This window comes from Salminus brasiliensis, chromosome 9, assembly GCF_030463535.1.
Source record: "Salminus brasiliensis chromosome 9, fSalBra1.hap2, whole genome shotgun sequence".
In the NCBI taxonomy this organism is placed as follows: domain Eukaryota; kingdom Metazoa; phylum Chordata; class Actinopteri; order Characiformes; family Bryconidae; genus Salminus; species Salminus brasiliensis.
This window is the reverse complement of record NC_132886.1, coordinates 3777537-3796235: the sequence shown is the minus strand read 5'-3', so window position 1 is coordinate 3796235 and position 18699 is coordinate 3777537. Positions and strand designations below refer to the sequence as shown.

The 18699-nt window shown below is 44.4% G+C and overlaps 1 protein-coding gene across 1 annotated transcript in view; it reads left to right on the top strand.

Annotated features, from left to right (window-relative positions):
* The window catches only part of ptprn2 (protein tyrosine phosphatase receptor type N2), a 304722-nt gene that overhangs the window by 99402 nt on the left and 186621 nt on the right, over positions 1-18699 (top strand). The window contains exon 12 of the mRNA XM_072687156.1: positions 15474-15553. Within this exon, the coding sequence (XP_072543257.1) occupies positions 15474-15553 (80 nt within the window). The remainder of the gene's footprint in view (positions 1-15473; positions 15554-18699) is intronic.

Genomic DNA, 18699 nt, shown 5'->3' with positions numbered 1-18699 from the left:
GATTTGAAGACCTGGGCTGCAGAAGAACCACATTTGGCTCCCTTTGGCTCTTTAATCCACTGCTGTAAATACAAATCACCCCCCCAGACAGCTCCTGTACACATGCATTTCTGGACAAGCTGAGAGCTCCAGAACCAGCATTGTAAATTCTCAACAGTAATAGGGTTAGGATTAGAGCCAGAGCTAGGTTTAGGACCAAGACAAGGGTTAGGTTTAGGTAGGAGGTTGAGTTTAGGATAAGGATAAGAGCCAGACTGCATTTATGTTTTGGATTAGATTAAGGTTAGGATTAGGACCAGATCTAGGTTGAGGACCAGAATTATGGTTAGGATTTTGACCAGAGCTAGGTTTTGAACCAGGATGAGGGTTTGGTTTGGGTTTTGTATGGAGGTTATGATTAGGGTTAAGATCAGAACTAGGTTTAAGGTTTAAATCAACTTGAATAGAAAATGAATTCAGTTTGGGATAGGGATTAGGGTTAGGATAAAGACCAACGCTAGGTCTAGGACTAGAATGAGTGTTAGGTTTGGTTAGGTTTTAAATAGAGATTAAGGTTAAGGTTAAGATTAGATTTAGGATTAGGACCAGAGCAATGTTAGGTTTAGCTAGGTTTTAAACAGAGATTAAGGTTAGGGTTAGGTTTAGGATTAGGACAAAAGGTATGTTTTGAATGATTTTGGATGGAGGTTAGGGTTAAGACAAGGACCAAAGTTAGGTTTAGGACTAGGATGAGTGTTAGGTCTGGGTTTTAGATAGAGGTTAAAGTTAGGGTTAGGATTAGGACTAAAGGTATGCTTTGGATGATTTTGGATGGAGGTTAGGGTTAGGACGAGGACCAGAGTTAGGTTTAGGATTGAGTGTTAGGTTTAGCTAGGTTTTAAATAGAGATCATGGTTAGAGTTAGGATGATGACCAGAGCTGGGTTTAGGACTAAAATTAGTGATGTGTTTAGCTAGGTTTTGAAAATAGGTTAGGGTTAGGGTTAGGATTAGGACGAGGGCCAGAGCTAGGTTTAGGATTGAGTGTTAGGTTTAGCTAGGTTTTAAAAAGGGATTAAAGTTAAGGTTAGGGTTATGGTTAGGATTAGGATTAGGGCCAGAGCTAGGTTTTGGATAGAGATTAGAGTTAGGGTTAGGATGATGATCAGAGCTAGGTTTAGGACTAGAATAAGTGTTAGGTTTAGCTAGGTTTTAAATAGAAATTAAGGTTTAGGATTAGGATTAGAGCAAGTGGTATGTTTTGGATGATTTTTGATGGAGGCTAGGATTGGGACCAGAGCTAGGTTTAGGACTAGGACAAGTGTTAGGTTTGGGTTTTAGATAGAGGTTAAAGTTAGGATTAGGGTTAGAATTTGGACTAAAGGTATGTTTTGGATGATTTTAGATGGAGGTTAGGGTTAGGACGAGGACCAGAGTTAGGTTTATGACTAGAATGAGACTAGGTTTTGGACTGGCATCTGAACATAGAGCAGCATGTGGGCTGAGGCGGTAGAGTAACACTACAGGATTTTACACTAATATGACTCTATGGGTTACGCAGTGTTACACAGCAGCAGTTCTGGAGAGAGGTTCTTCTCCTGCAGCTCCACCACCAAACCTCCATAGTGCAGTAGCAGCAGCAGTGCTCCGGCCCGGAGTGGGAATGATGGAGATGCCCTTCTCCACCTTTTCAAGTCAGTGGAGGAGCATCAGCATGATGACCCTGAAGCTGCTGATTTAGGGCAACATTGCTACATGATGGTGCTTTGAAAGCTCTTGGTCCATTCAGAGAATGAAAGGTGGTTCTTCTGTGGCATCGCTCAAGGAACCCTTTGTAGCACCTTAATGTTTAAGACATTTAAGACATGTGCATGAGTGGTTGCTGTGGTACCCTGATAGAACCACATTAAGCTTCAGAGAACGTCTCTAACTTGCCCTAACCACTACATAAACAGATCCATCCAGGATCCAGTGGGGCAGAAGTTCACGCCAGATCATCAATTAAGGTGAATTTTTTAATTTGTGATGAATTGATCGATTTCGATCCAACTAGAACCTTCATCATCTTTTTTACAGTGTGTGGCTCCTGTATCTCCTGTATTCTCCAGCAGAGCTGTTCAGGTACCTGCTGGCTCCACTTCTGATGGACTTTTGATTTTATTTATCTGGCCTGGGTGGGGGCGGACAGGAGAAATGCCGTCAACGTGTTTCTTTATATGTCCGGCTCCATCAGATGACCTTCACTAGCTGCCACCATGACACGCTGTAGTTTGTTCTTGTAACAGGCAGTCGCGCTGCCAAACTACCCAGTGCCAGAGGACGCGACAGCGCTTTCAGAGATGGCTGTGTGAAATGCCGTCAGGATGAGCTGGGTCATGATGAGTTGTTTTCAATTGCTACATGATGGAGATGGTGTTTGTGCTCTCAGCGATGAAGGGCTGACAGCTGTTCCATTGCTTTCTCCTGGGAGTCATGATGGCGATGTTCGTGGAAATCAATTACAATTTTTCACTTTTTTTTATATAGAGGTGCTGGTGTTTTTCAGACCATCAGAATTCAATACGAACCACATTCCTCCTGTAAGCTGTCTCATCGGAGCCTGTGTTTAGACCTTCTAGGGTGATCACAACGTCAACCTTCATCATTTAACCTGAGGGATCATTAGACGTGCCGTTGTAGACGGAGAAAAAGTAAGGGGTCAAGCATACACCCCTGTGGCACCTCCCCTCGGACAGCTCCTGTACACATGCATTTCTGGACTAGCTGAGAGTTTCAGAACCGGCATTGTAACTTCTCAACGGTAATAGGGTTAGGATTAGGCCTAGAGCTAGGTTTAGGATAGAGATTAAGGTTCAGATTAGGATAAAGACCAGAGCTAGGTTTAGGACTAGAATGAGTGTTAGCTTTAGCTAGGTTTTAAGTAGAGATTAAGGTTAGGGTTAGATTTAGGATTACGACCAGAGCTGGATGAGGGATCATTAGACGTGCCGTTGCAGGTGGAGAAAAATGAAGGGGTCAAGCATACACCCCTGTGGCACCCCAGAGTTTAAAAAGAAGCAGTTTTACCCCCCTCGGACAGCTCCTGTACACATGCATTTCTGGACTAGCTGAGAGTTCCAGAACCGGCATCGTAACTTCTCAACAGTAATAGGGTTAGGATTAGGCCTAGAGCTAGGTTTAGGATAGAGATTAAGGTTCGGATTAGGATAAAGACCAGAGCTGGGTTTAGGACTAGAATGAGTTTTAGCTTTAGATTTACATTTACATTTACATTTACATTACATTTAGCTAGGTTTTAAGTAGAGATTAAGGTTAGGGTTAGATTTAGGATTACGACCAGAGCTGGATGAGGGATCATTAGACGTGCCGTTGCAGATGGAGAAAAATGAAGGGGTCAAGCATACACCCCTGTGGCACCCCAGTGTTTAAAAAGAAGCAGTATTTGCACATGCATTTCTGGACTAGCTGAGAGCTCCAGAACTGGCATCGTAACTTCTCAACAGTAATAGGGTTAGGATTAGGCCTAGAGCTAGGTTTGGGATAGAGATTAAGGTTTGAGCTAGGACCAGAGCTAGGTTTAAAGTCAATAATTTCTTATTTGAGAAATGCCATTGACAAACCACTTTAGTGCCATAAAGGTGAGTTTAGAGTAAGAACAACCTTTACATTAAGTGAGGCAACATTTTTTAAAAAATACGTTTTTGTTTTATTTTAGTTTTTTTTTTATGGATTTACTGTAATTAAACCATTTATCTGTACTAAAGAACACTTAAAGAACCTAATTTCTTTAAAGAATGTAACGTGTGTGCAATTTAACTGCGTTTAGATTGCAAACGTTGATTCTTAAAGTTTGAATAATGTGAATTCTATTAAAATGACTTTAATTATATTCATATAATCACATAATCAGCTACATCATTAAATAACAGATCACATTTCCATTCCGTTTAGATACTGGAAGGATGGGTCTAAGTAAAAAAAAGAAATTGCTGGCACTAACTACAGTTTGTGAGGGTTAAGGGCTGTTATTCGGTCTGTTTCTGGAACTGGGACAGGACCAGAGAAGACCTGAAGCGGAGGGTCAGGGACGGAGCGTTTGGGCTCTCAAGGACGTGTTAAAGAAGTGTGTTAAAAACGCAGCGGCTTCTGGATGGAGGAGTGTGTTAATGCTGTGCTGAGGCTCGGTCAGGTCCAGGCTTTGTGCCGGAGTGTTTTGTAGAGCAGGCGGAGTGCTGAGAGCAGTGTGGGGTGGCAGGGTTTGCAGGTGGGAGGTGTTAAATCTGTTCAGGGAGGTGAGAGGTTGGGGGGGGGGCAGTGAGGGGCCAGGTGATTGTGTGTATGTATGTGTATGTATGTGTGTGTATGTGTATGTGTGTGTGTATTTCAGGACTGCAGTAGAAAGTGTTGTTTTTTCTGAGGTGGTGATGCTTCTAATGCAAAGGTTCTTCCAGCACGAGGAACCGTCTGGCAGGAAATTGCGGGTCTAATTTATTCCTGTCGTATATATTTTCTCCTGCCAAATATCTCTGAATCCTGGCCTGGTTTGTGGCGTCTCTCCTCAGCTGTGCTCAGACCCTGTGGCTCTTTAGAACGCCATGCTTTTCTATACAGGGTGTGAAAGGGGTGTCAACCTTCAGCAGTCTGGATTCCACTGCATAGAATCAGTAGATTCAATGAGACTGCTGATATATCTGGATACCACTAACTGACCTGTCCAAAAACCTGTCCCTGTAGTACTAACTGACCTGTCCCAAAGCCTGTCCCTGTAGTACTAACTGACCTGTCTCAAAACCTGTCCCTATACCACTAACTGACCTGTCCCAAAACCTGTCCCTGTAGTACTAACTGACCTGTCCCAAAACCTGTCCCTATACCACTAACTGACCTGTCCCAAAACCTGTCCCTGTAGCACTAACTGACCTGTCCCAAAACCTGTCCCTATACCACTAACTGACCTGTCCTAAAACCTGTCCCTGTTGTACTAACTGACCTGTCCCAAAACCTGTCCCTATACCACTAACTGACCTGTCCCAAAACCTGTCCCTGTAGTACTAACTGACCTGTCCCAAAACCTGTCCCTGTAGTACTAACTGACCTGTCCCAAAACCTGTCCCTATACCACTAACTGACCTGTCCCAAAACCTGTCCCTGTAGTACTAACTAACCTGTCCCTGTAGCACTAACTGACCTGTCTCAAAACCTGTCCCTATACCACTAACTGACCTGTCCTAAAACCTGTCCCTGTTGTACTAACTGACCTGTCCTAAAACCTGTCCCTGTAGTACTAACTGACCTGTCCCAAAACCTGTCCCTATACCACTAACTGACCTGTCCTAAAACCTGTCCCTGTAGTACTAACTGACCTGTCCCAAAACCTGTCCCTGTAGTACTAACTGACCTGTCCCAATACTGCTCATATATCTGTATACCACTAACTGATCTGTTCCAAAACCTGTCCCAAAATTTGTCCCTGTAGCACTAACTGACCTGTCCCAAAACCTGTCCCTATATCACTAACTGACCTGTCCCAAAACCTGTCCCTATAGCACTAACTGACCTGTCCCAAAACCTGTCCCTATAGCACTAACTGACCTGTCCCTGTACTGCTGATATATATGTATATCACTAACTGACCTGTCCCAAAACCTGTCCCTATACCACTAACTGACCTGTCCCTGTACTGCTGATATATATGTATATCACTAACTGACCTGTCCCAAAACCTGTCCCTATAGCACTAACTGACCTGTCCCAATACTGATAATAAATCTGTACACCGCTACCTGTTCCAAAACATGTCCTTATATGGCTAACTGACCTGTCCCAATACTGATAATAAATCTGTACACCGCTACCTGTTCCAAAACATGTCCTTATATGGCTAACTGATCTGTCCCTATTTCTGTCCCTATAGCACTAAGTGACCTGTCCCAAAACCTGTCCTTATATGGCTAACTGATCTGTCCCTATTTCTGTCCCTATAGCACTAAGTGACCTGTCCCAAAGCCTGTCCCTATTCTGGTGTTTTTCATTTACGAATTTTTTCAGTTTTCTAAATTTCAAGCATGAATCAATCCTGTAGACAGTTATTTTGTTAAAAATCATAAAACACACACACACACACACACACATACATACACACAGAGAGACACACTGCAGGGCGGTGTGTTCATGCTGTGTCTGAGTTACGTAAAGAGTCAGTAAAACTCACCATGACTCCAGGCATGACGTAAGGGTGTTACTCACTCCAGCCAGAAGGGGGAGTGATGTATGCAAGTTACACAAACACATTCAGACACACACTACGTTCATCTGTCTATCTGTCTGTCTGTCTAGTATTATATTACAGAGGTTATAATGTAAAAGCAGTTCTACAAATCACACAAATAATTATATTACTATATCGTAGTGCTTGTAATCTGCCTATGATCCTCCTCATGTGTCAACACTCCGTGTCTCTCACTCTCTGTGTGGTGTGAATGTTCAGTGCTGGACAGTATCAGAGTTCACTACATCTACTACTGCATGCTGAACTATCAGACATGTACGACTACCTGTGCAGTTTCATAATAAAATACATTTAGAAATAATTTACTGTATTGTAACAATATGTTTATATTAAAATATAAGCTTATTGATGTGAATAATAATACTTATCATTTAGATAAGCATCTAACATCTGGCAACACTTTTAACACAGTTCTGTAATATAACAAAATATTTTACAATGATTAATAAAATATATTGTATTAAAATATGTAATCATATCATATCATACATACATAAATACATATGTAATATAATATAATATTTTACAGTGATTAACAAAATATTACATTTGTATTTTTTTGTTTGTTTTTATATAATTATAATAAAAATTATTATTTTGTATTATATATATATACAAATTATATATATCTTACTATATTATTTATTGATATATTATTGTATTTGACATAATCTGTAATTAATACTAGTTTAAATAGAATCACAAGTATATGCAACAGAGACACATCTATAGACACATGTAATATTATATTATATTATAATACATAATATTATATATAATATTATATTATATTATTAAAAATATATTATTTTATATTATTATAAATATATAATATAATATTTAACAGTGAAAATATTACATTTGTAGTTTTTTATTTTTATATAAATATAATAAAGCATACATATATATATATATAAATATCATATATATTATGATATTATTTATTGTTATAGTTTTATATTTTACATAATCTGTAATATAATACCAATTTCAATAGAATCACATGTATCTGCAATATAGACACATGTAATGTAATAATATTTTACAATGATTAATAAAATATCTTATATGATATTATCATATTATAAATGTATAATATAATATTTTACACTGATTAACAAAATATTACATTTGTAGTTTTTATGTTTCTGTTTTTATATAAATATAATACAATTTAAAATATTAATATGTAGATATGTATATGTATAATCTGTAATATAATCCTAGTTTTAATAGAATCGCATGTATATACAAAATACACACACACACACACACACACACACACACACCACAATAGGAGCAGAACAGTGTGTGTAATCTGCAGTCAGGGCGTAGCGGCTGCACCGCGGTGGTAACTGACTGTCCCTCAGGCTATGTCGTCCGGTCCTGCTGCAGCACATCTCACAGTAATGGCAGCAGAGTGTCCTTCACTCTCAGGACTGGAGGAAAACCTGGTTTCATGTTCATTAAAGGTTCACTCTCAGGACTGGAGGAAAACCTGGTTTCATGTTCATTAAAGGTTGTCCTTCACTCCTGAGATGTTTCTCAGTGGAGGAGAATTCCCACTACGGCCTCAAGCTGCCTTTCTCTTCAGGAGACGAGGATCCTTCCTCACAGCTGCCCTTTCGCTCCTCCCGTACTGATGTTCATGTAGTGCTTCTCATCAGGCCGGAGTCTGCCGCCGGGGACTGGAGCCAGGTGAAGGTGTAGGTAGAGTTCTCCTCCAACACCTACCTGGTCTGGGAAATCCAAAGTGCTTAAAGGAACAGTAAAGGTCTACCGTAGCCCAGACGTGTATCCAGACTTGAGTAAAAGTACAGGAGTAGAAGTAGAAGCTCTTTAAGCTCCGTAACAGTAGCTGGTCCATGCTAACGCCACAGTAGCGATGGTGGACAAGCCCAGTAGCTGGTCCATGCTTACGCCACAGTAGTGATGGTGGACAAGCCCAGTAGCTGGTCCATGCTAACGCCACAGTGGGGATGGTGGACAAGCCCAGTAGCTGCTCCATGCTAACGCCACAGTGGGGATGGTGGACAAGCCCAGTAGCTGGTCCATGCTTACGCCACAGTAGCGATGGTGGACAAGCCCAGTAGCTGGTCCATGCTAACGCCACAGTAGCGATGGTGGACAAGCCCAGTAGCTGGTCCATGCTAACGCCACAGTAGTGATGGTGGACAAGCCCAGTAGCTGGTCCATGCTAACGCCACAGTGGGGATGGTGGACAAGCCCAGTAGCCGCTCCATGCTTACGCCACAGTAGCGATGGTGGACAAGCCCAGTAGCTGGTCCATGCTAACGCCACAGTAGTGATGGTGGACAAGCCCAGTAGCTGGTCCATGCTAACGCCACAGTGGGGATGGTGGACAAGCCCAGTAGCCGGTCAATGCTAATGCCACAGTGGGGATGGTGGACAAGCCCAGTAGCTGCTCCATGCTAACGCCACAGTAGCGATGGTGGACAAGCCCAGTAGCTGCTCCATGCTAACGCCACAGTAGCGATGGTGAACAAGCCCAGTAGCTGGTCCATGCTAACACCACAGTGGGGATGGTGGACAAGCCCAGTAGCTGCTCCATGCTAACACCACAGTGGGGATGGTGGACAAGCCCAGTAGCTGGTCCATGCTTACGCCACAGTAGCGATGGTGGACAAGCCCAGCAGCCGCTCCATGCTAACACCACAGTAGCGATGGTGGACAAGCCCAGTAGCTGGTCCATGCTAATGCCACAGTGGGGATGGTGGACAAGCCCAGTAGCTGGTCCATGCTAACGCTACAGTAGCGATGGTGGACAAGCCCAGTAGCCGGTCCATGCTAACGCTACAGTAGCGATGGTGGACAAGCCCAGTAGCCGGTCCATGCTAACGCTACAGTAGCGATGGTGGACCAGCAACCATCATTGGCCTGCGCTGTAAACCATACCGGTTCTATGCAGTACTGTAAATGGGTTCTTCAGAAGGTTTTCCAGCAATGTGAAGAACCCTTCAGGCAACCGTTTAAGCACTCAAAGATGGTTCTCCATTCCACATATTCTATAAATAGAACCATTGCCTTTAGTAAGGAATCCCAGAGAAGAACCCTTTTTAGAGTGGATGACCACAGCAACTGCCTCTGCTTATCTGCTGTCTGGCTGAGGCCAGCCCTGGTGACATTTCACCGGTTCAGGAGGTTATCAGAGTGAGTGGAACAGCAGTGTGTTCCTGTGGTTCTAACACCAGATATACATCAGTGTCTCCAGAACAAATAGCAGGTCCAGACCAGGCAGATCCACTGCCGGTCCAGGCTATGAAACACCCTGCTAAGGCTAGGGATGTCACACACTATATTGACAAAAGTATTGGGACACCTGCTCATTCAGTGTTTCTTCTGAAATCAAGGGTTTTACAAGAGCTGATCCTGCTTTTGTTGGAGTAACTGTCTCTACTGTCCAGAGAAGAAGGTTTTCTACTAGATTGTGGAGGAGAATTGGTGTGAGGATTTGATTGCATTCAGCAACGACAGCATTAGTGAGGTTAATACGACAAATTGAATGGAGCACCATCCGTCATTCCAGAGAACACAGTTCCACATGTGATTCACGTGTAAAAACAAACAAGAAATAGGTAAAAGCTGAACTGCCATAACATTAAAACCTCATCAAACCCACCTCATATTGTGTAGGTCCCCCGTACCACCAAAACAACTCCACAAGCCCTCTGAAGGTGTCTGGCCCTAGGACATTAGCAGATCCATGACTCCACCCCAGATTGATTGCATTCATCCACACAGGAGCATCGGTGATATCAAGTAGGGATGTTAGATTAGTAGTTCTGGTTATCCAGCTTATCCCAGAAGTATTGGATAGAGCTCCATCACTGTAGAGAATGCAGTGCCACTGCTCAATACCTCCACAGCTTAATGCTGGAGGGCTTTATACCCCTCTAGCCAATGCTCTGCTTTGGATACAATGATGGTCATGTGGGGGTTCTATGGTCAGAGCTTTTCTATAAAGAGTAAAAAAAATGTGTGAATGCAAGAAGATGCCCATTTCAGCAGTGAGTGCACCCCAAAGGATCTTCACTGTTGGACATACAGGCCTACATAGCCCAAGTTGGATGAACCCAGTAGCCGGGCCTTGCTAACGCCACAGTAATGATGTTGGACGAGCCCATTAGCTAACCAGGCCGATGTTGGACAAGCCCAGTAAGAGGAGCCCAGTAACCAGTCCATGCTAATGCCACATTAGCAATGTTAGACAAGCCCAGTAGCCAAGCCATGTTAACACCACGGTAGCAATGTTGGATAAGTCCAGCATCCAGGCTTTCATGCTAATTCTATAGTAGCGATGTTGGACAAGCCCAGTAACCGGAGCCCAATAACCAGACTGTGCTAATGCCACAGTAGCGATGTTGGACAAGCCCAGTAACCGGAGCCCAGTAACCGGGCCATGCTAATGCCACAGTAGCGATGTTGAACAAGCCCAGTAACCGGAGCCCAGTAACCGGGCTGTGCTAATGCCACAGTAGCGATGTTGAACAAGCCCAGTAACCGGGCCATGCTAATGCAGTGATAGCGATGTTGGACAAGCCCAGTAACCGGAGCCCAGTAACCGGAGCCCAGTAACCGGGCCATGCTAATTCTATAGTAGCAATGTTGGACAAGCCCAGTAACCGGAGCCCAGTAACCGGGCCATGCTAATTCTATAGTAGCAATGTTGGACAAGCCCAGTAACCGGAGCCCAGTAACCGGGCCATGCTAATTCTATAGTAGCGATGTTGGACAAGCGCAGTAACCGGAGCCCAGTAACCGGGCCATGCTAATGCTACAGTAGCGATGTTGGACAAGCCCAGTAACCGGAGCCCAGTAACCGAGCCATGCTAATGCAGTGATAGCGATGTTGGACAAGCCCAGTAACCGGAGCCCAGTAACCGGAGCCCAGTAACCGGGCCATGCTAATTCTATAGTAGCAATGTTGGACAAGCCCAGTAACCGGAGCCCAGTAACCGGGCCATGCTAATTCTATAGTAGCAATGTTGGACAAGCCCAGTAACCGGAGCCCAGTAACCGGGCCATGCTAATTCTATAGTAGCAATGTTGGACAAGCGCAGTAACCGGAGCCCAGTAACCGGAGCCCAGTAGTGATGTTGGATGAGGCCAGTTGAAGAGGCTAAATGGATCTATTACTCTTGTACTTATCAGATTCAGTCTCCATCCTTTTCGGAATGGTTCCGAACGGTTCTGTGGCTCCAAGTACGTTAAGCTAACAGTGCTGAGAAAACCCAGCGTTCCGTGCCGAACCGTGGCCATGTGAGAAAAAAAAGCCCATAGTCTCCATAGTGTGTCCTCCCTGTGTTGTCACTACGGAGGTACTGAATTTCACCAGCGTCTACAAGCAGAGCAGCCTGTGATGCTACAGGAATCATAGTTTTACACAGTCTCCTAATCTGGTGTTGGCTTTCTAGTGAGAGTGCAAGCAGGAAAATGATCTTTTCCCCTTGAAGGAAGGCTCCAGGCTAGCACAGGGTCCGACTTTTGTTCCGTTAAAAAAAGAAGAAGAAGGAATTGTGTGCGTGAGAGTCTGAGGAGGCTGAAAGGTTATGCCTGATTCACTCGCCTCCTGCAGACGTGTGAATGGGATTTTCTTTGGTGACAGATCCATTCTCCCTCTCTCTCACTTTCCTGCTCTCTTCCCTTCCCCTGCTCTCACTCTCTCGCCTTTCTAACCATCTCTGACCCTCCCTCTCTCTCTCTCTGTCTCTCTCTCTCTCTTTCTTTCTTCCTCCCTCAGTTGCAGTCCCTCGCCCTCCCTTTCTATACATTTCTTCCCATCGCTCTTTCTTCGTGTCAGCTCACACCTTACCGTGGTTCACAGAGGGGCAGATCTCGCATCTGTGTCCCCAATCAAAGCGCCTTTTCCTGGGGCTCCAGGACTGCGGTGGGTCCCTGGTTGGGTGTCGATTCATGGGGGAGTCACACCACCCCACTTACCCTCTACACACTGTCTCATCTAATGCAGACAAATTGCCTCTCCAAGGAGGCCACTGCTGAAAGGCTAAAGATTAGCCCGCGTTCACGCCATGAAGAGACTTATAATCTCTGTGTTCTCCATCTGAAAAGCCAGCTTGATTTATTTTGCTCATTTTCTCCCAGTTTTTGTTCCAGCCAGTCTCCAGCGTCGCCATTCTCTACCCTACGGCAGCTGGCTTGAAAAAAATTACTACCCAGTACCCAGTGAACCAAAGGTACTCAAGAAGATGCTTTGCCACATTTGGTCTGCTGCAGGGTGGGGGCCTCAATTCATTGGTGTTTTACACCTCATGTTTAACACCAGTGGCAGAGTGGGGACGTCCTGCAGCTGCCCTATGGGTCAGCTGAGTCCAATGACTGTGGAAAACATGGACGCCCTGGCTTCAATCCCTTCTATAGAAATGAAGCCAACACTGTCCGCCATGTTGAAAAAATCGCAGCTATTCATTTGATAGACGGGAAAAACTGCTGGAATTTGGAGACACTGCAAGCCCAGTAACCGGAGCCCAGTAACCGGAGCCCAGTAACCGGGCCATGCTAATGCTACAGTAGTGATGTTGGACAAGCCCAGTAACCGGAGCCCAGTAACCAGGCCATTCTAATGCTACAGTAGTGATGTTGGACAAGCCCAGTAACCAGAGCCCAGTAACCGGAGCCCAGTAACCAGGCCATTCTAATGCTACAGTAGTGATGTTGGACAAGCCCAGTAACCGGAGCCCAGTAACCAGGCCATTCTAATGCTACAGTAGTGATGTTGGACAAGCCCAGTAACCAGAGCCCAGTAACCGGAGCCCAGTAACCAGGCCATTCTAATGCTACAGTAGTGATGTTGGACAAGCCCAGTAACCAGAGCCCAGTAACCGGTGCCCAGTAACCAGGCCATTCTAATGCTACAGTAGTGATGTTGGACAAGCCCAGTAACCAGAGCCCAGTAACCAGAGCCCAGTAACCAGGCCATGCTAATGCTACAGTAGTGATGTTGGACAAGCCCAGTAACCAGAGCCCAGTAACCAGAGCCCAGTAACCAGGCCATGCTAATGCTACAGTAGTGATGCTGGACAAGCCCAGTAACCGGAGCCCAGTAACCGGAGCCCAGTAACCGGGCCATGCTAATGCTACAGTAGTGATGTTGGACAAGCCCAGTAACCAGAGCCCAGTAACCAGAGCCCAGTAACCAGGCCATGCTAATGCTACAGTAGTGATGTTGGACAAGCCCAGTAACCAGAGCCCAGTAACCGGAGCCCAGTAACCGGGCCATGCTAATGCTACAGTAGCGATGTTGGACAAGCCCAGTAACTGAGTCATGCTAAGGCCTCAGTAGCGATGTTGGATGAGGCCAGTTAAAGAGGCTAAATGGAACTATTACTCTTGTACTTACACCTCATGTTTAACGCCAGTGGCAGAGTGGGGACGTCCTGCAGCTGCCCTATGGGTCAGTTGAGTCCAATGACTGTGGAAAACATGGACGCCCTGGCTTCATTCCCTTCCGTTCTATAGAAATGAAGCCAACACTGTCCGCCATGTTGAAAAATTTGCAGCTATTCATTTGATAGACAGGGAAAACTGCTGGAATTTGGAGACACTGGAGGTAGATAGAGGAGAAGGAGGTGGAAATGGGCGGGGCTGTTTTGTCGTTGTGTCCAGGCGTCTCTTTTTTTTTGGCTAATTCAGCTTAGCTTTAGTTTTACAGCATTTGGCAGACAGTCTTATCCAGCTCTCTCATGGAAATCGCTACGCTACACCAGCTGCCTTTAGGATTTCAAGGATTCAAGGAGTCAGAAGTGCCGCCTCGAGCCTGTCCTTACAGATTGCAGACTGAATGGAAATGTAATTCATTACATAACCTTTATTGTAATTACTTACAATTACAGTACATCCACCCAACAAGGCAAAGCAGCAACAGTGACTGTACATTTCTGAAGGTAGGCATTGCCTTAACTTTAGGCCAGGATATGAAGATCCAGACAGACACACTGACAGAACCTTCTGGAAGTGTTTAGATACACATGGACATTTTCACCCCACAGTGCTGGAAGATTGCACTGCTGCTCGGGGATATGGATTTGTTGTGAGAGCCGCACTTGTGGCTTCGCTTTTCACACTGTTTCCGAGAAGCTGCTCTCACTTCAGTTGCTGAAGTGAGCCGTGGACTAATCAGCAGGAGCTGCTGAGTTTCTGGCTTTCCTGTAGGCGTTCTGTACAGGCACTGCTGTTTTGCAGTTAGAATGGCCCAAAGCTCCTACACTGCCTTTATTGGTGTGAGTAGAGTAGTAGTAGTAGTAGAGTGAGGGTCAAGCAACCCAAAGCGGTTGATCATCACCAGGTTCTGGTCAGTATTGATTTGTGTGTGTCAGCCCACCCGCCCCCAGACCTGGTGCTCCCATGTGAAATTCTCCTACTCAGGGGTTCCCCTCCGTATCCTAACTGTGATTGGTTCTCGTTAAGAGTTACTACTACTACTACTAATAATAACTCAATATATCACCTTTAATATGTAAAAGTGCAGCTCAGGGTGCTTCACAATGCAATAAAAAACAAACAAACATCAAAGTCATGAATGTAATACAGGAAGTAATAAAAGCATAATTGAGATTGTTTATATTTTTTATATATTAATATTAAATATACTAAAAATAAATATTAAATATTAAAACAAAAAATCTGATAAAAAGATAAAAATAAATAAACAAATGTAATAGAAATGGGCTAAAAATGAATGCAGAATAAAATGAATAAAACATATATATATATATATTTTACAAATAAACAAAGAAATAAACAAATACATTTTACCTGAAAGATCTGTACTTTAGTGGTGGAAAAGGTAGATTACACTCCCCAACTCCAGGGGGAGCCCAGGAGCAAAAAATACCAATTCAAAAAATATCAATGGAATGGATCATCATCCAACATTCTGACCTCACTTATGATCTTGTTGCTGAATGCAATCAAATCCTCACAGCAATGCTCCTCTAAAATCTAGTAGAAAGTCTTCTTCTCCGGACAATAGAGACAGTCACTCCAACAGAAGCAGGATCAGCTCTTTAATACATTTGATTTCAGAAGAAACAGTGAAGAAGCTGGTGTCCCAATACTTTTGTCCTTTACATTTAGTGTAAGTTGGATATTTGGGTAGGTTATAATACTTCACTTCACCACCTCTCTCTCTCTCTCTCTCTCTCTCTCTCTCTCTCTCTCTCTCTCAGTGTTTTAGGTCCTGCTGTAACGTTCAGAGTGAGGCCCAACACCCGCAACATCACCACCGCACTGCTGGCCAGAGTGGCAGGTACACACACACACACACACACACACTCCACTGCTGATTCTAGTTGTTATTCCGATCGTCTTTTCTGACACATTGAGGAAGAATCCTCTCACACTGCGATGACCTTGATTACAACACTGTCTTTTTCTTTTATGATTTAAACCCCCTACTAGGTGCGCGCACACACACACACACACACACACACACACACACACAAGACTGCTGCATTTCTCACCTCTGTCTGAGACTCTTAACTGCATTATGAAATGACTGGTTGTAGAAGAGAGATCGTGTGTGTGTGTGTGTGTGTGTGTGTGTGTGTGTGTGTGTGTGTGTGTGTATAAAGCAGATGTGATCTCTGGAGAAACAGTCACTTTATTTACTCTCTCACTCTTTGTCTTGCTCTCTCGCTCCTTTTCTCTCTCTCTTTTCTCTTTTCTGTGGAACAGCGTTTTACTGGTGCTCAGACTGGCGGAGTCTAATTGTTTGTTTTGTGGGGGTATTAAGAGCATGTTGAATGTGTCATAGACACACACACTGCTGTGTGGAGTGTTACACAGTGTCTGAAGGAGTGTGTGTGGAGTGTTACACGGTGTCTGAAGGAGTGTGGTGTATATGGGGTGCTACACAGTGTCTGAAGGAGTGTGTGTGGAGTGTTACACAGTGTCTGAAGGAGTGTGTGTGGAGTGTTACACAGTGGCTGAAGGAGTGTGTGTGGAGTGTTACACAGTGTCTGAAGGAGTGTGGTGTATATGGGGTGCTACACAGTGGCTGAAGGAGTGTGGTGTGTGTGTGTGGAGTGCTACACAGTTTCTGAAGGAGTGTGTGTGGAGTGTTACACAGTGTCTGAAGGAGTGTGGTGTATATGGGGTGCTACACAGTGGCTGAAGGAGTGTGGTGTGTGTGTGTGGAGTGCTACACAGTTTCTGAAGGAGTGTGTGTGGAGTGTCTGAAGGAGTGTGTGTGGAGTGTTACACAGTGTCTGAAGGAGTGTGTGTGGAGTGTTACACAGTGTCTGAAGGAGTGTGGTGTATATGGGGTGCTACACAGTGGCTGAAGGAGTGTGGTGTGTGTGTGTGGAGTGTTACACAGTGTCTGAAGGAGTGTGTGTGGAGTGCTACACAGTTTCTGAAGGAGTGTGTGTGGGGTGTTACACAGTGGCTGAAGAAGTGTGTGTGGAGTGTTACACAGTGGCTGAAGGAGTGTGTGTGGAGTGCTACACAGTTTCTGAAGGAGTGTGTGTGGAGTTCTACACAGTGGTTGAAGGAGTGTGTGTGGGGTGTTACACAGTGGCTGAAGGAGTGTGTGTGGAGTGTTACACAGTGGCTGAAGGAGTGTGGTGTATATGGGGTGTTACACACTGTCTGAAGGAGTGTGGTGTATATGGGGTGTTACACAGTGGCTGAAGGAGTGTGGTGTATATGGGGTGCTACACAGTGTCTGAAGGAGTGTGTGTGGAGTGTTACACAGTGTCTGAAGGAGTGTGGTGTGTGTGTGTGGGGTGTTACACACTGTCTGAAGGAGTGTGTGTGGAGTGTTACACAGTGTCTGAAGGAGTGTGGTGTGTGTGTGTGGGGTGTTACACACTGTCTGAAGGAGTGTGTGTGGGGTGTTACACACTGTCTGAAGGAGTGTGTGTGGAGTGTATTACGGTGGCTTTTGTTGGTCAGCCTCTGTCAGTGATGTACATGACAGAGTCTTGGCGCTAAAGGAATCAGGCATTTGAGAGTGTGAGAGTGTGAGAGTGTGTGAGAGTGTGAGAGTGTGAGAGAGTGAGAGAGTGAACACCAGCGAGAGAGTGTCTCTTGTAGCGTGTTGAGCGAGGTAATGGCTCTGCTCGTCAGAGTAAAATGTCATACAAAATGTTAAGTCAACATGATCAGCCTCCCTGTCGCTGCCAAGAAATTATGAACCCCCCGGAGCCGGAATCCCAATTTATGACTTATTTATCCGGAGAGCTTCTTCCTTTAGGCTTTATTACTTTTCCACGACGCTCTGCTCCTCTCCGCTCGCGACTCGAGCCGTGGAGGTCTGTGGAGCTGGTATTTGTAGAAGACAGTAATATCCGATATCTGCTCCCAGATCAGTCTGTTCGGCATTAGGAGTTCATACACATTCATATGGTTCCGGATCAGACGGGATCTGTTTGGGACGCTCGTACCCGCTCCAGCGCTTTCCCTGCTAGCAGCTACATTTGTAGCCTGTAATGAAGACAAATCCCCCGTGCCCTGTTGTGTGGCTGTATGGGCATATTATATATATAGCGCATACAGTATAATTGTATATACACTAAAATGACAAAAGTATTGGGACACCTGCTCGTCATTTACTGTTTCCTCTGAAATTAAGGGTATTAAAAGAGCTGATCCTGCTTCTGTTGGAGTAACTGTCTCTACTGTTCAGGGAAGAAGAGTTTCCACTAGATTTTGGAGCAGCAGCATTGCTGTGAGGATTTGATTGCAGTGACAACAGTGTTAGTGAGGTCAGGATGTTGAATGATGATCATCACCCCACCTCATCATCCCCAACTCCAAAAGTACTGGATGGAGCTCCACCATTCATCATTCCAGAGAACACAGTTCCTCCACTGCTCCACAGCTCAATGCTGGGGGCTTTATATATACCCCCTAGCCCACGTCTGGTATTAGGCAGCATGGTGCCAATAGGCTCATGATGTCTATCTGCTCCAGAGAGTCCTATTCTATTGGCAGTACTTCTCTATAGTGTCAGCAATGAGTTTCACTTAAAGCTAAGCCAAAAGCATTCTTTAGAAGGGGTGTCCACAAATATTTGGACATGCTATAGTACTGTATAATGGATTGACTTTTGTCAGGATAGTTTTTTGTCAGGATAATTTGTCTTTCTTTAATGTAGAGACTGTTTTCTTGGGATAACTTTGAAGTTTCTAGATTTTCTTGGAATTTTAGATCCTTTTTTTAAAGATTTGGGATATTTGTAAGAAACTTTTGTCAGAATTGCTTTGTTGAGTTTTTGTTAGAATTTTGACTCATATTCTGAAAAAAAAATAAGATAATCCTTTATTAGTCCCACAGTGGGGAAATTCACAGTGCCACAGCAGCATAATTGTACAGTATAATTGTATATACGCTAAATGGACATAAGTATTGGGACACCTGCTCATCATTCATTGTTTTCTCTGAAATCTT